Source organism: Labrus mixtus, chromosome 12 (assembly GCF_963584025.1).
Source record: "Labrus mixtus chromosome 12, fLabMix1.1, whole genome shotgun sequence".
NCBI lineage: Eukaryota > Metazoa > Chordata > Actinopteri > Labriformes > Labridae > Labrus > Labrus mixtus.
The window spans coordinates 28,031,194-28,053,693 of record NC_083623.1 but is presented as its reverse complement, the minus strand read 5'-3'; the positions used below and the strand labels follow the sequence as shown (position 1 = coordinate 28,053,693).

Sequence of the window (22,500 nt, the reverse complement as noted above, 5' to 3'; positions counted from 1 at the left end):
TGAACGGCGTCCTGCAGAATACAGAGAACTCCAACAAGGAGGCGGAGCCCGACTGCCTGGAGGTCAAAGACATCCCCAACCCCCCACTGAGGAACACCAAGTCTAAGATGAGGCGGCAGGAGGGCATCTCCAGATTCTACATCATCCAGGTGGTGTTCAGGAACGCCCTGGAGATTGGCTTCCTGGTGGGTCAGTACTTCCTGTATGGATTCACCGTCCCGGCGGTGTACGAGTGTGATCGATACCCGTGCATTAAAGATGTCGAGTGTTACACGTCCAGGCCCACAGAGAAGACTGTGTTTCTGGTCTTCATGTTCGCAGTCAGTGGGATCTGTGTGGTCCTGAACCTGGCCGAGCTCAACCACTTGGGCTGGAGGAAGATAAAGACTGCGGTGAGAGGCGTGCAGGCCCGCAGGAAGTCCATCTACGAGATCCGGAACAAAGACCTGCCCCGGAGGAGTATGCCCAGCTTCGCTCGCACTCAGTCTGTTGACTCTGCTTACGTGTGACAAGACTGCAGGGTGGACACAATGTGGCTGCCGGACAAACACGACAAGACTGCAGGGTGGACACAATGTGGCTGTAGGACAAACACAACAAGACTGCAGGGTGGACACAATGTGGCTGTAGGACAAACACAACAAGACTGCAGGGTGGACACAATGTGGCTGTAGGACAAACACAACAAGACTGCAGGAAAGACACAATGTGGCTGCAGGGTAGCAACAGAGAGCCCACAGGATGGACAGGGCTGCAGGACGGACATGACAGGGCTGCAGGACAAAGACAATGAGGCTGCAGGACAGACAGGATGAGCGTTTATTAATTGAATGTATATTGATTTACCGTAACCCGTTTTTTATTTTTATAACCTCTTTGTGATCTCTCAGAGTCTTGAACCTGGTTTCTGTTTGTATGTCTAATCTTCACTGAGCCTACCTGTGGCCTACACTGCTATTTGTTTTCATACCTGTGTGCAGGTGTGTTTTACATCGGTGTGCACATTCACTGTTTAAACACTAGTTGGCAGTGTGGACCTTTAACCTGATGATGAAGATGATCGCTGCTCTTTCTCAGCTGAAGGTGTCACATGGACGCACTATTCACCTTTCCCGTTTCCATGACAACAAGTGCCAAACAAGTTCTTAAAGGACATGTTCATATTGTACTGTATATTACATATGTACAGTGTGATCTGATATCCTCCAGGTTCAGTGATGAGAAGCTGGTCTCTTGGAGTTCACAGCCGTGTACAATCCTTACAATGATTGTTGTCCTGATAATAAATGATTGTCTTTCATAAAACGACCATGCTGTGATTTAATGTCTGACAGGTGGAGATATAATCAAACCACAGAGGAAGCTACGCGTGTTTGGAGAGAAGAGTTCAGACTGTGACACATCCAACAAACATTCTCCTCCTTCAAACACACATTTTAAAATGTTTAAAGAGGTTTTGGGAAGTCAGAGTTATTTAAAGGAGCAGTAAGTAACTCTGACCCCTAGTGTTTAAAATGGGTACTGCAGTCTAAATTCTAAACATCATAAAGAGCTGTCTCCCCCCCCCCCCCCTCCTCTCTAGAGTCGAGGCTCACACAGGTCACCATGTGGTGGACTCTGAAGCTTCAGTGTTTATCCAGCTCTGCATGGGTCTGTAAACCTTTCTGTGTTCTAACCTCTCTCCATTTTTCAAAAGCATCTCCAATATTGATCCTAGTTTGAGCACGTTTCTGCTCGTGGAGCTTATTAGAAACATGCAGAGGCTTTTTAGGTCGGGTACAATCACTTCTATCTGAACCACTTCTCTTGCCCGCTTCCATCGCTGCAACACCTGTTGACCTGATAACTGCTCTCATATCTGACAAACCGAGGCGCGTCCAAAACGGCCGTGTGGGAGTGGGCGCCTTAAAAGCGCCTACCTTCTCTGGACCAAACAAATCCAGAGCATTCAGGACCAGAATCTAAAGTTAGAAGGACTATACATCTCACTGATTGGAGCCCAAAGTTCAGATGATACCTGAATGATTAACTTATGATTTAAGTAAAAATCAAACGATATTACATCTTTGTTTCCATGGCAACAGAAATAGAAGTCAGAAACATCGAATATCAGGTAAATAATTCTGCAAGTCTTCTGCACTATTACTAAACTGAACAAACACAACGTTGGGAAATGTGTGTTTTGTGTTTGTGCATCAATAACCTGAAACCAAGGCAGTCTCTGACAGCCCCCTTCTTCTCCTCACCTATCAAATAAATGTAGTTTATTTAACGCTTCAGGACGCAGGATTTAACGCTTTTATTTTGTTAGAAACCGACATGATGTTTGTTTTTGAGGTATATCATACAGTGTGAGCACCATCACAGTCATTCAGCCAAGAAGTCAGCATGATCAAAGTCATACCTATGAGCTAAGAGAAGCTTGAATAACTGATGTTGATGATATATTGTCATGCTTATGGAGCAGGCTGCACGGTGTACTTTTATAGATGTAGTTCATCATGTCCCACCTGCTGTCAGCTGTCACTGTCTGACTCCAACATCAGGCACATCTGGCCGTCCTTCCATGAACCATCAGGGAATATTAGTGATTTTATTTACAGCAGAACTGGGTCTGTCCCATTTAATCGCTCCACCGCACAGCAGCGTGTGTGGATTATCAGATTAACATGTGTGTCTGTCTGTGTGTCTGTGTGTCTGTCTGTCTGTCTGTCTGTCTGTCTGTGTGTCTGTCTGTCTGTCTGTCTGTCTGTCTGTCTGTCTGTGTGTCTGTCTGTATGTCTGTGTGTCTGTCTGTCTGTCTGTCTGTCTGTGTGTCTGTGTGTCTGTCTGTCTGTCTGTGTGTCTGTCTGTCTGCCTGTGTGTCTGTGTGTCTGTCTGTCTGTCTGTCTGTGTGTCTGTGTGTCTGTCTGTCTGTGTGTCTGTCTGTGTGTCTGTGTGTCTGTCTGTCTGTGTGTCTGTCTGTCTGTCTGTCTGTGTGTCTGTCTGTGTGTCTGTCTGTCTGTGTGTCTGTCTGTGTGTCTGTCTGTCTGTCTGTCTGTCTGTCTGTCTGTCTGTCTGTCTGTGTGTCTGTCTGTCTGTGTGTCTGTCTGTCTGTCTGTGTGTCTGTGTGTCTGTCTGTGTGTCTGTCTGTGTGTCTGTCTGTCTGTCTGTCTGTCTGTGTGTCTGTCTGTGTGTCTGTCTGTCTGTCTGTGTGTCTGTCTGTGTGTCTGTGTGTCTGTCTGTCTGTCTGTCTGTCTGTGTGTCTGTGTGTCTGTCTGTGTGTCTGTGTGTCTGTCTGTGTGTCTGTCTGTCTGTCTGTCTGTGTGTCTGTCTGTGTGTCTGTCTGTCTATCTGTCTGTCTGTCTGTCTGTCTGTCCTCATACAGACATTAACAACTTCAAATGTGTATTGAGGATCAAATATATGTTTATTTATTGTAAAGTGTTTTATATTTACAGGGACTGTTGAAAAAACAAAAGAATATTAAATCATGTTGCAGAAAACTTTTCGCTGTTAATATTTATTTCTTATTTTTCTACTTTTGATGTCTTTGTGAAATCTCAATTCAATAATAAAAAATACACTTTTTGCTGCTCTGATGTTCAACAATATTATCCTTGTCTTTGCATTAATTTAGGACACCCTGATCTAAAAATTACAATAAATTAACTTAAAGTATAAATGACAATAAACAATGTAGGCTCAATCTAATAGTTTTGTTATAAGTCTACACTAATATAACTTACTAAAGAAGAATAATCTAGACTACATACATATTTTTACAGAATGCATTAGCTACAAAAAAAAGCCGTTCCCGCAAGATACCGCTGAGTAACCATGGTAACACACAGTTCCTGTTTCCACCTGAGAGAGGGAAGTTTGTCCCAAAGCTTGCTGCTGTATTTCTACCCTACACCTTGATGAAGGAGACTTCATTCAGCCGAGAGTGTGACTTCTAACAGAGTGCACTTCGTCACGGAGGGGGAGGGTGTAGGGGTTGGTTTGAAAAAGGGCCTAACTCTCTCCAAGGTCAGACCTTCATCTTGTTTTATTCTTCTGCACATTTATGCTATTTGACCTCCGGATCAAAGCCCGGCATGGGGACTGTGGAGCATGCTCAGAACATCTAGTCTAGTCTGGGTCTGATTGAGGTGAAAACGTGAGAGTAGTCGAGCCCCAACAACATTATGTAGGTGTGATAGTGCTGGGGGTCAGCGGTCCCGCTGTGGACGGTGGTGCAGTCCTGCCGAGTGGACAACCCACCTCATCTTATCCCAAACATAAACTCACTCTCTTTAGGGACGTGCTGCCCCCCTGTGGTCAAACTACAGCAGTACAACACAGAGCAGTGCCGTGTGTAACTGAGGTTTATTAAAAATAGATTATTTCTGATCCTCTGGTCTGTTTGAAGCACAGAGACAAATATTAATACAATGTTATTTAAGTGATTACATTTTAAAATGATTTTTGCTGTTTTGTAAAGCTCACATTATTATTGTTGTTTCCCTGTATTGATATGTAATGACTCACTGTGACCACTAGATGGTGATGTATATCTGCAGTTTGAGGTGACTGGTAATTTAAAACACTGTTTATTTTGAAAACAGCATTTAAAAACATTATATTTACAGTAAAATACATAAAAATTCATTTATTTAATGTTTATATAACAATAAATATACATTTGTTTGGATCTCTCCTCCTGTTGGTCAAACAGGAAGTGACCTCTAACTCCTCCTCGTATCACGGACATCACTGACTCTGAGATGATGAGGAAGATGATGATGATGAAGAGTGTGTGTCTGATGAGGATGATGATGATGATGAAGAGTGTGTGTCTGATGATGATGATGATGATGATGATGAAGAGTGTGTGTCTGATGATGAAGAGTGTGTCTCTGATGAAGATGATGATGATGATGAAGAGTGTGTGTCTGATGATGATGATGAAGAGTGTGTGTCTGATGATGATGATGATGATGATGATGAAGAGTGTGTGTCTGATGATGATGATGATGATGATGAAGAGTGTGTGTCTGATGATGATGATGATGAAGAGTGTGTGTCTGATGATGATGATGATGATGATGAAGAGTGTGTGTCTGATGATGATGATGAAGAGTGTGTGTCTGATGATGATGATGATGATGAAGAGTGTGTGTCTGATGATGATGATGAAGAGTGTGTGTCTGATGATGATGATGATGATGAAGAGTATGTGTCTGATGATGATGATGATGATGATGAAGAGTATGTGTCTGATGATGATGATGATGAAGAGTGTGTGTCTGATGATGATAATGATGAAGAGTGTGTGTCTGATGATGATGATGATGATGATGATGATGATGAAGAGTGTGTGTCTGATGATGATGATGATGAAGAGTGTGTGTCTGATGATAATGATGATGAAGAGTGTGTGTCTGATGATGATGATGATGATGAAGAGTGTGTGTCTGATGATGATGATGATGATGATGAAGAGTGTGTGTCTGATGATGATGATGATGAAGAGTGTAGTCTGATGATGATGATGATGATGAAGAATGTGTGTCTGATGATGATGATGATGATGATGATGAAGAGTGTGTGTCTGATGATGATGGTGATGAAGAGTGTGTGTCTGATGATGATGATGATGAAGAGTGTGTGTCTGATGATGATGATCAAGAGTGTTTTTCTGATGATGATGATGATGATGATGATGAAGAGTGTTTGTCTGATGATGATGATGATGAAGAGTGTGTGTCTGATGATGATGATGATGATGAAGAGTGTGTGTCTGATGATGATGATGATGAAGAGTGTGTGTCTGATGATGATGATCAAGAGTGTTTTTTTGATGATGATGATGATGATGATGATGATGAAGAGTGTTTGTCTGATGATGATGATGATGGTGATGAAGAGTGTGTGTCTGATGATGATGATGATGAAGAGTGTGTGTCTGATGATGATGATGATGGTTCTAGTTTAAGCTCTTATTATTAGCCTTTTGCAGATGATGTTGCTCCGTTGGTTTCTGAAGGCTGGGACCTCCAGCAGGCACTGGGGCGGTTTGCGGAGGGCGAAGCGGCTGTGGTGAGGGTCAGCACCTTTAAGTCCAAGGCCATGGTTCTCTGCTGGAAAACAGAGGATTGCTCTCTCTGGCTGGGGAAGGAGGAGTTTCAGTATCTCAGGGTCTTGTTCACGAGATTGACGGACAGATTGGCTCAGCGTCGGCAGTAATGCGGGCATCGTGCTGGACCAACCCTCACCTGTGGTCATGACAAGAACGCGGATACAAGCGGCTGAAATGAGTTTCCTCTGGAGAGTGTCTGGGCTCAGCCTTAGAGAGAGGGCTCAGACATTCAGGAAGAGCTTGGAGAAGAGCCACTGCTCCTACGTTTAGAAACTCCTGGAACCCTCCCTTTGGAGGTTTTCTGGGCATGCCCAACTGGGAGGAGAGCCCCGGAGTAGACCCAGAGTTCACTGGAGGGATCATATAACCCGTCTGGAATTTCTCAGGAGGAGGCTCCAAGAGGAGCTGGTATGGGTTGACTTACTACGCTTGCTGCCACTGCGACCCGACCTCAGATAAGCGGAAGAAAATGGATGGATGGAAGCAACAGTGGCACAGAACTGGGAAGAGTGCTGGGAAATATACAAGCCAAGTTGTCCATATGGAAATGATTGGTACCACAGCTGGTACCAGCATGTGGCTGGTAGAAGAACCATTGTTCCATAAAGATAACCTGTCTGTCTGTCTGTCTGTCTGTCTGTCACACTTAAAACTGCTTACATAGACAGTAGTGAAGCTGGGCCATCTTACAAGGACATTCACTGAGAGACTGGCTGGTAGAGCACACATTTTACACATATAGGGCCGGCTGTGGCTCATTTGGTAGAGTCGTCGCCTCTCAACCGGAAGGTCGAGGGGCTGATCCCCAGCTGGGCAACATGTCTGATGTGTCCTTGGGCAAGACACTTAACCCCGAACTATTCTTCATGTCTGTCTCTTTTTGTCTCTTCTTCTTGTCTCTTCTTCTTTTATTTTCTTCATGTCTGTCTCTTCTTCTTGTCTGTCTCATCTTCATGTCTGTCTCTTCTTCTTGTCTGTCTCTACTTCATGTCTGTCACTTCTTGTCTCTTATTCTTGTCTCTACTTCATGTCTTTCTCTTCTTCATGTCTCTACTTCATGTCTTTCTCTTCTTCATGTCTCTACTTCATGTCTGTCTCTTCTTCATGTCTCTACTTCATGTCTTTCTCTTCTTCATGTCTCTGATTCTTGTCTCGTCTTCATGTCTTTCTCTTCTTCATGTCTCTACTTCATGTCTGTCTCTTCTTCATGTCTCTTATTCTAGTCTCGTCTTCATGTCTGTCTCTTCTTCATGTCTGTCTCTTCTTCTTGTCTGTCTCTTCTTCATGTCTGTCTCTTCTTCATGTCTGTCTCTTCTTCATGTCTGTTTCTTCTTCATGTCTCTTCTTCATGTCTCTTCTTTGAGAGTCACTTCCTGGGGTCAGCCTCTCCCCTCCATGTAAACTCGCTGTCCTAATTCTCCCCCACCCCACTCACCCCTTCGTCCAGTGTCATGGAGGTCCGGGCGCCATGATGAATGTGACATTAAGGGGAAATGAAGGCGAGGAGCTGCGACCCCCTCGTCTTGTCGCTGCATTTGTCACTGAGACTGCTGCTGACTAAGATTAATGATGACTAGAGTCTGTGTCTGTGTCTGTGTGTGTGTGTGTGTGTGTGTCTGACACACAACCGCATGAGGACACACAACAATACAACACATCATTGTGTATCTGTGTGGTATTAAATATTCACATTAATATCTTAATTATTCTGTACAATCACATTTAATCTATTTTATAATTAAAGGTGAAGCTGGGGGGGGGGGGGGGGGGGGGGGAGTCAGTGAGGAAGAGTAGGAGGATGAAGATCACGCTCTGCTGCACAGAAACAGTTTCTCTGACAGAGCGGGGGGGCATACTCCCCCATCATCCATCATCCTGACAAACTTCACACACACACACACACACACACACACACACACACACACACACACACACAGGATGAAGTCAGTATGATTAAAACCTCATTTTAATCCGTTTTTATGGTTTGCGTTAGGTTATTGTTAACAGAGTTCGTAACATGTAAAACACATCTGAGAGGATGAACACCCTGTGCTGGTTCCTGATTTTGACTCAGGTCAAAGTGTTTAAATGATCTTAAAGGAACGCACGTGTTGTATTCGTGGTCTTCAGTTGGTAGAAGGGATTGAAGCGTAGGTTTTTATGTTCTGTGGAAAATGTTGATTTGAGTTAAACATGGTTCATTTTGTTTTATTTTTTAGATTTGTCTGTTGGTCTGTCTGTCGGTTAATATTCAGTCTTTGAAATGTTTTCAGAAAATAGAAGACGTTTGAAAAATAAATCTCTCTTGCTGTGCTTCCCTCTCTCTGTCTCTCCCCCACCCTCTTTGTGTAGGTGGACAGGTGTGTAACTGGATGATGAATGGCCCTGTTCCTCCGTATAATTGGCTGTTGGCTCCTGCTCTCAGACCGGCTGTGTGTCTGCTGGGCGGCGTCCTCATTTGTCAATCACAGACCTGCTGCTGGCCGGCCGTCTCCTGATAGCGATGCTAATGCTGTGTCCTCGCGTCTCATTGGCTGAGCCTGTACTGGTCTGAGCTGATCCATTACAGCGCTGACAGTAATGATCTGGGCCAAAAACGGGGTTCCAGGGCTAAACGTTATTTGACCGCAGCTGTCAGGGTGGAGCGGGCGGGCAGAGCGGCGGAGATGGATGAGGAGGCCTCACTGGCTGGTGATTGTGAACCGATCCATCAGTCAGAGATCGTCAGATTGTTGGTCAAAACGATGAGACCGGTTGTCCCTCCTCTCACTGAGGTGGAGGTGTTTTTATAAAACATTAAAATGATGCTCAGAATGTTCTCAACAAACGCTGCGGTCACACCTGGAGGAAAACGCTGCGTTCACACCTGTCACCTGAATTTGATGTGTAACAAATCCATGCATTGACGGTCTGACCAGGTGATTTCAAACACAGATATGTGCAGAAGGCTGATCCAACCGCAGATCCACGTCCCGCCTCTTCCCTCTAGCCATCACACCTTTACCTTCCTGCTAAAAGGTCTCTCATGATACCTGCCAAAGGTCAAAGTCCTGTCCTGGGCCCCCTCCTGTTCATCATCTATCTCCTTCCTCTTGGCCATCTCTTCTGTAAATATAAAATCCAGTTCCATTGCTTCACAGATGACACCCAGCTCTACCTGTCCACCAAACCCACCTCCTCTTCCCACCTACTTTCCGTTCTGATTGCCTATAAATCAAATCCTGGTTCTCCTTCAACTTCCAAAAATTAAACAGTGACAAAACCGAGGTTCTCCCCATCGGCACCCATCTACTATTTCAAAAGTTGACCGTTTTTCTCTCACTATGGATCGCTCCTCAGTTTCTTCCTCCCCTCGATACAGCTAGGCCTGATAACTGAAGGCTCTACCTCCCAAAGTACATTTAGAGACTGTAGGTACCACGAGCAGGCCTGATAACTGAAGGCTCTACCTCCCATAGTACATTTAGAGACTTTCAGGCTGTTTGAGATAAATAAGTTGTCATGGCAACACATACAGTTATAAAGCTTGACTTTTATTTAATATGATTGCTAAGTTGTTTTCTTTTACATGCAATCTTAAAATATTGGTTATACTGTTTATTCCGTAATTTATTAGTCAAAGATGTTATTTTTTTTGTTATCGTCGTCCTGTTGTTAAAGTTTCATTGAATGTCACATGAGGTTATTGACCGCGAAGCTATGCTACGTGCAGCAGCACAGACTTTGAGAGAGAGAGAAATCGCGGGTACTGTCAGGGCCGCGGGAAGTAGGGGTGCTGAGGGTGCTGCAGCATCCCCTGGTGTGGAGCCCAATAATGACTTTTTAGGGGGTAAAAAAGAGAAAAATAACTTTTTTTTAAACAAAACAATAAATCAAATTAATTTGATTCATCCGTCTATTCATTGGAAACATTAATGACTTGACGACTTTACTTGACTGTAAACAGTTAGTCAGTGCTTAATTTGTAAACCTTGAGGTCACAGAGCACAGAGAGAGTGCTGTTCCGATGTGGCAGGAGGAGACAAAAAAGCCACAAAATACATCAACAATACTCACAGCCTACGGACCCTTCACAATAATGGCTCAAAATCAACTGGAGAGAAGTGCGTAGATTCACGACATGCGTCTGTCTTCGTCGCGCTCTCTTTGAGTTTAATATTGGTTGTTTTCAGTTGAGAAATGCAATTCTATATGATAAGGTCATTCTATGTGCTGCGCAAATTCATATTTAATAAATTAATTTGAATACTCTGGATTATAAACACTTAGGCCTTTTATTAATACTTAGTATAAACAGCAGCTCATTCATATTCATGATTTCAGAACATTTTACACTTCAACAGACAACAAACTCAAAGTTCACTGTGACGTGTCCAATGACCAGTTTATAGTTTATAATAATTAGAACAGTGAGGGTGACGAGCGGACACACGTAAATCAGTACGCACTTATTGCATGTTGGAGCTGTTTGGACAGCATCTGTTAACAAAGACTATAGTTTGCAGGGTAGATCCCACTATTCTGTGCTAAACTGATTTACATTAGAACTGATGATCGATTGAAGTTTCTGTTCCATATCTCTCCACCTCTGTGTGTAATGGCACACTCTCGCTTATCTGTATTAGTACACTCCCTTTCAGAGGTTGTTCTGCAGTTATTAAAATAATAATCAACTAGAATTCCAAAATCTAGGATAACATCTAGTAGCTGCTCTGTTTGACAAGAATGATCAAACGTCTTTGGTGTCTTTGATTATGTTGAAAACCTCTCAGAAACACTTCAGCGTGTGCGCAACCCCCTGCTCAAAATACGTTCCCGCAGAGATGGGTACAGCAGACAACTTTATTATCCCGTCCTTCTTTCTTCCTACCTGTTGGTCAGCCGGCGAACACGGTAAATGTTGTTTTTACATTGAAACAATGTTTAATTTACTTTTGAAAAGAAATATGAGTCCTGAAATATATTTGTAGACGTATGAGCTGAAGGCTAAAAACTGTCGTTTCTGTTCTGGTTTTCAATCTTCTGTGAAGATTAAAGCTTGTTGTGGACATCAGTATGAAGTTATAAACTGAGATCGATCTGATAAATAGGATTTAAACCAACTTAAAGCAGTCCCTTTAATTCCAAATAATTGTTCTAGTCTCAGCAAGTATTATCTGCACATTCTCAGACTCACAGCTCTCTGAGTTGATCAGACCCTTCATGTCTGAACCAGACTCTGATATGAACCAATTCACACACACTCTTCATCACACACACGCCTGTCAGTGAAGGAGTGAAGGTGACAGACCAGAGTCACATGTAGAGAAGGTGATTGATTATTAATTATTCATTAAGAGGACATCAGCATCAGATGATTGGTGGCAGGTTTTCTTTCTTCTTCAGGGTCCTGTTAAGATTTGTCTTTAACTCTCTGGAGGGATTTAGAACAGGACTCTGGCAGTGGCTTCAGTGATTGACCTTAAAGAGTCGAGTCAAACCTTTGATTCAGTCTCAGACATGTTCACTCATCATTCAGCATCACAACTGAACATCCAGAAGGAGCCGGTGGCACTTAGATGTGGTCATTTCATCGAGCTGATTCTGACCAAACATCACGGTCCTTATTGCCACGGTGACTCAACATCATCCTTACTGACCTGTGAACTCGATCACTCCGACCTGGGCCAGCTGAAGAGTCACTGAGAGTATTTTAACATCAACCTAACAAAGGTGTGTCCTCGAGTAGAAGGAGGCACTCTCAGCCAGGAGAATGGAGGAAAGATGGAAGGTGTTCACAGACCGACATTGTGGACCATTCAGTCGCGGATCGACCAATCAGAGTCCATGTTACCTGCTTCAGCTCCACACAGTGTTTCGGGTTCATCAGGACATCACAAACTGAGGGATTACAGTGACAAGAGGAGGAGGAAGGAAGGGGGGGGGGGCTACAAAGATGTTCTAACAGAGAGAGGAGCCATCACACACACTCGACGACAGGTGAAAAACCTGCGATGACAGGTGTCACTTTGAATCTGGAGTAGAGGTCAGCACTGAGAGGTTAGAGTCCGAACGTCCGTCTGAATCCTCCGCTGACAACCCCCCCCCCCCCCCCCCACCCCGATCCTCCACTGCCCCCGTCACTGAGAGAACTGTGGATCCAGAGCAGGATTGACAGAGCTGCAGGCGCTGACATAGAACAGCAGCTTCAGTTGAAGGTAAACCAGAGGGACACTGAGTCTGACCAACTTATTATCTTTATCATCTCCATTTGCTCTTTTTCATTATCTGTGTTGTGTCTCTACAAAAACAGTTTAACAAAGTTCCTGTAAAATCACAGATGTCATGTTTCCATCATCACAGATCTTGTTTTTATAAACTGTTTTATGTTTTCTTCATGCAGAACCTCCATCGGCTGGTGTTTTTGTTGTTGGGAAGGCTCATTACTAAAGCTCTGTTTGTGCATCATGTGATGATGTAGGTTTCTGCAGAGCTCTGACCCACATTTCACACACACACACACACACACACACACACACACACACACACACACACACACACACACACACACACACACACACACACACACACACACACACACTGTTTCCGGCAGCTTTCAAAACGCATTTATCTTCATTTATCGTCTGCAGCGCTCAAAGCAAAGTCTGCAGCCTGCTTTAGTTCAGTCTGCAGCAGGGTGGAGGAAGGTACAGAGAGGTCCAGAGAGGTGCAGAGAGGTGCAGCAGAATGCAGCAAGATGCTTTAAGGTGTATCAGGATTAAATAACAGCTCATTACATCCAACAAAATATGACAGACAGAATCAAACTAATAATGGGCAGAAGAATATTGTTGATCATTTCGTACAAAATCAGACGATAATTCTGTTGCGTTTTAAGACGTTTGTGTGCGAGACAAACAAATATTAAGAATATAAAGTGATTTAATTAACACTTAAAAGAAACATTTGGTGAAAGCGGCTCACGTGGGTCATCCATCACCTGCTGTCACACAAGAGAGAACCTAGACCCCGCCTCCACCAATCAACCAACTGACACAAACTACTGTGTGTGTGTGTGTGAGTGTATGTGTGTGTGTGTGTGTGAGTTTGTGTGTGTGTGTGTGAGTTTGTGTATGTGTGTGTGAGTTTGTGTGTGTGAGTTTGTGTGTGTGTGTGTGAGTTTGTGTGTGTGTGTGTGAGTTTGTGTATGTGTGTGTGTGGCTCCTATCTCTCTGGCAGGGATTTTGAAGGCGTCAGTATTTGACAACCTGGGGTGAGAATGTGGTGATGAGGCAGGAAGCAGACCCTTTCACAATAAAACACATTGCTGCTCCTCTTCATCAGATAGTGTTTATTCGGTGTGAGTTCTCACTCGAAGATAAAAAACACAGTTTATAATCTGTTTGTAAAAAGTGATGAACACAAACATCAGCAGTTTCTTTTGTTTACAAATCTGTTTTAGAAAAGGTGTCTGTGTCAAAAGTCAAAGGTCACTCTAACATCTACACACACATTTATTTACAAATACACAATACAAAACATCACTCGCTCCCATTGTGTAACGGACCTCACCGCCGGTATAAAATCAATAAATAAATAAATAATTGACAGGAAATGTAGAGGAGTGAGACGTCCCGTTCTGTTCTCATATCTCTACTGAGATTTCTTATACTGTTATCTATGAGTAACAGCTACACGTGGACCATCCATACCACTTTTTTATCCTGGCTATGTATTGTGGCCTCATGTTTTTTGTATGGGTGGGATATGTATGTATATATGTGTTGTGTGTTTGTATGTATGCTGGCTGCTGGAACACCTACATTTCCCTGCTGGGATGAATAAAGTATATCTTATCTTATCTTGTTCGATCGGGGGGCTGTACCACGTGATCCTCTGAGGCATGCCCCCTGTGTGTATGTGTGTGTTGGTGGGGGGGTGATCAGGTCCAATGGGGTATGTGGTCCTCAGCTCACAGCCTGATGGAAGAAGATCCCTGAGTCACCATGGAGACCTGCAGAGAAGGGGGGGGGGGGGGGGGGGGGGGGAGAGATCAGACACCATGAATACAGGTGTGAACCCAAAAGTCTTCAGATATTTCAAGATATTTTATAATAAACTCAGATTCCAGAACCCCCTGCTGGGGGTGTGGTTTTATTTCTGTGCTTTAAGACGTTACCATGACAACAATGTGAGTGTTGTTGTTGTCTTTAAGTCATCCTTTCTCACTCCATTCAGGGAGGAAGCTTTGTTTGAAACAGTGAAACTCATCTCACATGTTTAGAGTGTGTCCTCTTGATAAATTATGAAACGTTTCTCATCATTTTTATGTTGACAGAACTGAACTCCATCAGCATGAGAGCGCAGCTCTGTCAGCGTGAGAGTGCAGCTCCATCAGAGTGAGAGTGCAGCTCCGTCAGTGTGAGAGAGAGAGTGCAGCTCCGTCAGTGTGAGAGTGAGAGTGCAGCTCTGTCAGCGTGAGAGTGAGAGTGCAGCTCCGTCAGAGTGAGAGTGCAGCTCCATCAGAGTGAGAGTGCAGCTCCATCAGAGTGAGAGTGCAGCTCCATCAGTGTGAGAGTGCAGCTCCATCAGAGTGAGAGTGCAGCTCCATCAGTGTGAGAGTGCAGCTCCATCAGAGTGAGAGTGCAGCTCCATCAGTGTGAGAGTCAGAGTGCAGCTCCGTCAGTGTGAGAGTGCAGCTCTGTAAGTGTGAGAGTGAGAGTGCAGCTCCGTCAGTGTGACAGTGCAGCTCCATCAGAGTGAGAGTGCAGCTCCATCAGAGTGAGAGTGCACACCCCCTCCCCCCTATTCCGCTGCTGACCTGCACTCACACTGCTCCAGGACTAACCGGGCCTGAGCACGGTTACCTCTTGTACATAACGTTGTAATATAACACATGCATGACTTTACGTAATTATGAAGCTTGCATCAGACAGGCAGACTCCAAAATAAAAAAATAAAGAGTCTGCGTCTGCACATTGGAGAACAACACAGAGACCATTACAGCTACTTTACTGACTTTGTGGCTTATTGGAGTCGTTTTACTCAGATACAGCCAGAACACTCTTGATAATGGAGGCTGTACACGCTGAGTGCCCGTGCTTGTACTCGTGCATGAACTTTACCGTGCCGAAGCACAAGCGTGCCAGGGCCAAGGAAGTGTGCCGTGCTAGAGCAAGGATCAGACAACTCACACTAGTCAAACGATCTGGACTCTAGGGGTGAAGCGTGATTGGGCAAGGTACGGATTGGCCAGTGAGTGCGCCCTTAGACTCAGAGATGGAGCAGATTCATGAACGATTTATGGAGATATTAGAGACTGTGATCATTCTGAGTGAATCAGAGCCTCTGTGTTTACATACTGATTTAAATGTGTAATTATTATTATTTAACATGGTTCACTCATGTGTTTCGATTTTATGGTTCAAGCTTAATCGTGTGTGAAGAAGTGTCATATGACTACAAACATGGCCGCCGTCATCCTGCAGAGATTTACAGTGACATTGTCACAATTTAATGAAAATACAGCTGGACTCAGATTGGACTGTTTAATGATCCTGAAGAGAAATCATTAGAAACACAGGCTGCTTCGTACACAGTGATGTTTCTGCTACTGAGAGAGCAGCCTCAGACAGGGAGGGGGGTATCAGGCAGGGAGGGGGATATCAAACAGGGAGGGGATACCAGACAGGGAGGGGGGTATCAGACAGGGAGGGGGGTTTCAGGCAGGAAGGGGGGTATCAGACGGAGAGGGGGCTGTGGAGGTGAAAAATGTGTCTTATTTCCATATAAAGAGCTCTATTAATCACTCTGTGTGTCATTACAGCGAGGCTCATTGAGCTCAGCAGCTCTTAAATAAAACTCAGAGCTCCACGCCTTCAGCTCGCCATACATCTTCATTTATAACTGTCAGTGGATGGGGGGGGGGGGGGGGGTCTCTCTTGTACCTTTATTCCACATGGTAAGAACATCAGATCATCGAGTGTGTGTTGGCTGAATACTTTAATACTTTATAATTGATCTCAGACTCTCCTCTACCAACGGCAGACAAAACGATAAAATATAGAAATCTGAAAATGCAGTGTTAAGATCAGACTTAGTGGAAGTTAGTGACATACGTTACTTACATAACCCTGTGAGAGAATCAGGCCTCGGCGTGCAGCTCTACATGTAGTGCCACTGTCCATCCATCGCCATGTTCATCCCCATGCCACTCATCGGACCTGACAGGAAGAGACAGAGGACAGGATGAGGACAGAAAGAGGACAGCATGAGGACAGAGGACAGCATGAGAACAGAAAGAGGACAGCATGAGGACAGAGGACAGCATGAGGATGGAGGACACCATGAGAACAGATAGAGGACAACATGAGAAAAGAAAGAGGACACCATGAGGACAGAGGACACCATGAGGGCAGAGGACACCATGAGAATGGAAGAGGACACCATGAGGACAGAGGACACCATGAGGACAGAGGACTACATGAGAACAGAAAGAGGACAAGGGACACCAAGAGAGTGAAAGAGGACACCAGGAGGACACCATGAGGACAGGGGACACCAAGAGAACGAAAGAGGACACCATGAGGACAGAGGACCCCATGAGGACAGAGGACACCATGAGGATGAAAGAGGACACCATGTGAACAGAAGAGGACACCATGAGGACAGAGGACAACATGAGGACAGAAGAGGACAACGTGATGACAGAGGACAGAAAGAGAAAAGATGTTGACGCCTGGGACAGAAGGTCTCTGAAATGTAAATGTCCTGTTGTTGTCTCACCTCCTCTGAGGCCCATGTGCTGCTGTCCATCCAGTACGAAGCCACCCATTGGCTGGCCATCTGGACTGTAGGGAGTACTCTGAGTCACTGAGACGAGAGGGCACAGTGTAAGAGAGCAGAACACAGAGTGAAAGCCCTTTATTATTACTCTGATTTACCTGCTCTGTTGGACTGATCGATCATCGGCTGAACTATTCTTCTCCTCGCATTGATGAACCTGAAACATAACAACAGTTATGTAAAGGTATGAATACAGCTCAGCACGCATGACTTGTTAAAAATCCTCCCAGGACAGACGTGATCAATAAAACAACTTTTCAAAACCACACTGTTAAGTTTGAAGCAGACTGTAAACATGTTTATTTCTACTGTGTGTGTGTGTGTCTGTGTGTGTATGTGTGTGTGTGTGTGTGTGTGTGTGTGTGTCTATGTGTGTGTGTGTGTGTGTGTGTGTGTGTGTATGTGTGTGTGTGTGTGTCTATGTGTGTGTGTGTGTGTGTCTATGTGTGTGTTTGTGTGTGTGTGTGTGTGTGTGTCTGTGTGTGTGTGTGTGTATGTGTGTGTGTGTGTGTCTATGTGTGTGTGTGTGTGTGTGTGTCTGTGTGTGTGTCTGTGTGTGTGTGTGTGTGTGTGTCTATGTGTGTGTGTGTGTGTCTATGTGTGTGTGTGTGTGTGTGTGTGTGTGTGTGTGTGTGTGTGTCTATGTGTGTGTGTGTGTCTGTGTGTGTGTGTGTGTGTGTGTGTGTGTGTGTGTGTGTGTGTGTGTGTGTGTGTGTGTGTGTGTCTCTCACCAGTTGTTGACCTGCAGGATAGTGAGGCCTGTGTCCTGTGCGAGCTGCTTCTTCTGCTCCTCTGACGGGTACGGGTGCTGGGAGGGACAAAAAGAGTTTGTGTTAAAGTGTGATGTATCAGCAGTTTCTTTTGTTTTTGTTTTATTTTGATATTTTTGTGATATTTATTTTCTAATCATTTCAACATTTACCATTAAAAAACATGTGTTGATGTTTTATTCTGAGTGAAGTAGTGTGCAGCTGTGAGGTTAAAACACATGGATGTGTTTAGAAGGAGAGTTTGATTCATAGAGTTAAGGTTAGCACGATGAACAGTTAGCAGCAGGCTAATGAATCTGAACCCTTCACAGCTGCTTCTTCTAAAGATTCCTCACAGGAGATCCTTAAGAAAGGATCTTAAAGGATGAAGTCCCCCCCCCACCCCATCTCTTTGCAGCGTCTAACAAAACATGATCCTGCTCCTTTCACACCTCTGATGAATGCAAAGAGCCGTTCACAGGCACATCCTCAATCCCAACAATGAGGCCAGAGCAGACCGCAGTGAGGGGATAGTTCAGCTATTTTGATTTTTTTTAACCTCAGGACCTGAAGGTGGTCTTTGGAAAGGATTCTGGATTCAGAATCATGTACTAGATCATGGTCCGGACCATTACATGGATCATGAACCAGATCTTTCTCAGGATCAGGACCTGGATCCTGAGCAGGATCTGGTTGGTTCTCTCACTGTGAGATGCTGGAACAGCCACGCTCTCATAATATTTGTGGCCACTTTGGGGAAGATCCCTCGTTTTTTCTGCCTCTTCTTGTCCAGGTCGTCCTCGTCTCCAGTCCCCGGTGACGCCAGGCCGTGGTCGAGTCCGTCCCCTGCGATCAGAGAGGAGAAGAGTCAGATCAGGATGAAGATTTAAACCTCGTCATCCTCTCACCTCCGCCAGGATCCTGCACAACCACCACGAGCTCGTAGTGAGGCGCGGCTATTAGCTCAATGTGAGCCGAGCGTTTGACATGAGGTAATGAGAGCAGGACGAGCTGACAGGAAGTAATGAGAGCGTGAGGAGATGACAGGAAGTAATGAGCGTCAGACTGCAGCAGCGTTTCTGTGTGACCTCAAACTCTGAAGAAGAGAGAAAAAATAACAACAAAAAGAAAAAGATCACAGTTAAGACAGTGATGTTTGTTTTTCATTTAGGGGTTTCACACTCTGTCTGCTCTGTATTATTAGCATCGTTCATGTTTGTCTTTAGCTGAGGATCTCCTCCTCTTCCTCTGCTCGTCTCTCTGAGCAGGGAGAAGAGAGGAAGGAGAACCCGTCCTCTTCCTCTCTGGCATTAATTGTGCATCAGCAGAGATGAGTTTCTGTTACCGTGCTGGTGATTTGGGCGCCCTCAGGGCAGAGCAGCCTTGAAAGCCTGCCTGCAGGGCGTGTGAATAATGCATCTGAGAGACTCCTCCCCCGAGGCGGGACACAGACTCGACTTTTCTTAAGACTCGCCCGTGCGTGTCTTTTTGTTTTGGGAGAAGCATCAATCAAACGCGCCTATATGAGCCATATTCATGCATAAATATTTCAGCTGATGAATATTGACATTAAAGAGGAAGTGCTGCGGGGTCGGGGGCTCGGGGGGCTGTGGGAGTTTTGACGGATGGTGTCCAGCACTCGGTCATGGTCCGGGTACGGGAGTCTGTCCTCTAACATGGACTCTGTTTGTCCTCCAGTCTCACTGTACTTCTCCTCTCACAGAGGATGATTTAAACTCTTCAAACAGGGTCAGTCTGAGGATGTCATGGGTTGGGAATCAGAGGGTCACCGGTTCAAGTCCCAGCACCGACCAAGTCCAGAAATTAGTCTGGTAGCTGGAGAGGTGCCAGTCCACTTCCTGAGCACTGCCTATGTGCCCTTGAGCAAGGCACCAAACCCCTAATAACTGCTCTGGAGCGCCCGCTGTGGGCAGCCCCCTCACTCTGAGACCTCTTCATTAGTGCATGTCCATAGGATCCTGTTTGTGCATGTATGTGTATTTCAGACTATGTGTGTGTTCATGTTAATTAAACAGAGTGTAAAAACTGAATTTCCCCTCGCGGGATAAATAAAGGATAAATTATTATTATTATTATCTCGTCTTTTTTCTGTCTCGAGGTCATCATTGTGCATTTAAAGCACTCGGTGGTGTTCAGTAAATAAAGCTTCTGGAGTGCTGCTTTGATGTAAAGACTCCTCAGTTGGAGACAACCAGTGAACAGAGGAGGTGGGCAGAGAGACTCGCGGGCTGGGGGTCTGTACTTCCCAACTGTCAACGTTACTGTAGGCCGAGATCTCGACTGGCGTACAGGTAGCTAGCAGGATTACAAACTCCACATGGTGAAAACAGATGGTACTATAACAGCGACACAGCTGAATACTAACAGACCAACGATGAACGTGATGCAGACCCTCACACAGGAAGACACTTCAAACCTTTTTACCTCTGAGGGACCCTCAAACACTGACTGAGACTTATATTCTGGATTATACGGTAAATGAAAAGTGACCCTCAGATCAATCTAATTGATTATAGTTTAAGGCATGCTGGGTGAAACTGAAGAGTTGGAGTCTGTCTCTTTAAATGAGTCAAAGTGTTCTCAATGATGAACAGAAATAAGAAGTGTGAACTCTTTTCTCTAGATCTTACAGTTTATGTGTGGAAACAACTAAACCAGAAAACCAACAGACGTATAAAGAAAGAACAAACAGAGCCTCTTGGCCTAATTATATCTGAGGAGGACAAGCCACCACCCCCCCCCCCCCTCCTCCTGTGTAGATGAGGGGGGGGGGGGGGGGGGGGGGGGGCTCTAGAGCCGCAGGGCAGATCTTCAGAAACACTAATCTGTTCTGACTGTTCTCCGCAGCTCCACCGTCTAACAGAGAGACGTTCAGAGTCACTGTGCAGCGCTCACATAACCCCCCGCCTACCCCCTCACTATCTAACCCCCCACTGCACCCTGCCTGCCGTGCCTGCACGCGTCCGCCTGTGAGGAGGGGGTATTACCCAGGGAGAGGGCTGGAGTACTGCCCCGGGGCAAGGAAGAAAAAAACATAACCCTGAGGTACCAAAACACTCTCCCTCTGCAGAATCAATTTTATACTGAGACACATTTAAACTTTTCAAAAAACTGTTTATACCGCTACACATTTAGACCTTTCAAACTACTTTATAGTGTTTCACATTTGTATCTTTAAAAACAGTTTTACACTGTTACAGTGGGACGTACTGGAGGGTGCAACCTCTGAGCACCTCTTAGGAACAGGGATACCTGTTTATGGCTACCCACTGTACCGCTGTCCACGTCAGGATGCTGACAAGAGATTGCTGCCACATAGACCTTCAGGGTAGGGGGAGATCGTCCCTTGTCTAGTAAGTCCCGCAAGAATGTCAATATAGCAGACAGTGGACAGGGTACTGGGTCCAGATCTCTGTGTTGACAGAAGCCGTCGAAAAGCATTCACAATACAAGAGGACGGGGCCCGTGCATTCAAGATAGCATTCCTGACGACAAGGCTCCCATTGTCCAACCAAAGGGCAGACCCCCAGCGGTAGGCGACTGAGTTGGGTTGCAGTATCCAAGGCCTCCCCTAGTGGGGAAGCATATTGGCAAGCTGTAACAGAGCCTGTGCAGCAGAGGAAACCCAGTACTGACCAGAATCGGGCCACCAGGAGCAGCCTGTGACCCTCTTGAAGGACTCTCAGGAGTGTTGGAAATATGAGGGACAACCGGGGTAATACATAGAGGAGGACATTCAGCCCGTCGTGAGCCAGGGCATCTTGGTCCACAGGACTTGAACTGTCTGCCAGGTAGAACCTCAGATGGCAGTGGGTCAACTCCCTGGAGGTGAAGGGATCCACCTCTGCCCTTCTGAAGTGGTCCCACAAGTCTTGCGCTACCTCTAGGTGGAGTCTCCATTCCCCAGGTAGAGGCTTCTGACGGGATCAGGAATCTGCAGGTTCTTTCTCCCTGGTATATAGACAGCTCTTAAGCTGGCTAAACGAGGGGCTGCCAAGGTCAGTAGACGCTGCATTGCCTGCAACAGTCTCACAGACTTGGTCCTTGGTTAATATGAAACCCTGCGGAGGTGATGTCCAACCACACTAAAACGTGCTTGCCCTTCAGATATGGGAGGAAATGCTGAAGGGACAGGTATATTACCACTAGCTCCAGAACATTTATGTGGTCTTTGCAGAGGCTTGCCGACCACCTCCCCTTAGCGATTCTCTGTCTCTGTGTCTCAGTGTTATCTTAGAGTATTGCTTCTGTTTAATACAAAGTGCTGACATCATTTCTTTAGATGTCAAATGTAATAAATATATGTCACAGATGTTGTATTTTTTCCTGTTTTTATGTATCCATGTGTCTCAGAGTGTAATCTAAGTCAGATCTGAGTCAGGAAATGTCGCGTCTATAAGACAGATAGCGGCTAGCTGAACTGATTGCAGCTCTCTCAGCTGCATCAGTGATGTAGAACCAACTTGGCCCGTCTAATGAGCTCAGCTGGGCTCTAATCCATCACAGTGACACCTCCAGGCCCCTTATTACCTACCATGCACAGCTCTAACATGAGTGTGGATGTTTCTGTGTGAGGAGGAGCTGATGAGAGGAGATGCAGATGGTCTAACTGTTGTTTATCTGTTTCTGTCTCTTTTTGTCTCAACTTTAGAAGATTACCAATGTGTCTGTCAGTGTGGATCTCTTTAATGTTGGTTAGTATTGATCTGTTTGTCTGGGTGAATACTCGTTTCTGATTGGCTGAAGGGTGTCATGTGACTATACGCATAATGATTGATGATGTGGTTGTCGATTACCTTTTGA

The 22,500-nt window shown here is 45.1% G+C and overlaps 2 protein-coding genes across 3 annotated transcripts in view; one reads left to right on the top strand and one right to left on the bottom strand.

The window, feature by feature from the left end:
- The window catches only part of gjd2b (gap junction protein delta 2b), a 3,438-nt gene extending 2,136 nt beyond the window's left edge, over positions 1–1,302 (top strand). Inside the window, exons 2-3 of one of the 2 annotated variants that reach the window (XM_061051375.1) lie at positions 1–503; positions 587–1,302. The exon at positions 1–503 is cut by the window's left edge and continues 332 nt beyond it. In XM_061051375.1, coding sequence (XP_060907358.1) covers positions 1–503; positions 587–793 — 710 coding nt within the window. In that variant the 3' untranslated portion in view covers positions 794–1,302. The other variant, XM_061051376.1, reaches the window with a different exon arrangement.
- A 12,091-nt stretch (positions 1,303–13,393) lies between these two features.
- The window catches only part of meis2b (Meis homeobox 2b), a 16,333-nt gene continuing 7,226 nt past the window's right edge, over positions 13,394–22,500 (bottom strand). The window contains exons 8-13 of the mRNA XM_061051374.1: positions 18,383–18,522; positions 17,659–17,735; positions 17,026–17,084; positions 16,868–16,954; positions 16,210–16,305; positions 13,394–14,096 (exon numbers count right to left, since the gene is read on the bottom strand). Of these exons, the coding sequence (XP_060907357.1) occupies positions 16,247–16,305; positions 16,868–16,954; positions 17,026–17,084; positions 17,659–17,735; positions 18,383–18,522 (422 nt within the window). The 3' untranslated portion in view covers positions 13,394–14,096; positions 16,210–16,246. The remainder of the gene's footprint in view (positions 14,097–16,209; positions 16,306–16,867; positions 16,955–17,025; positions 17,085–17,658; positions 17,736–18,382; positions 18,523–22,500) is intronic.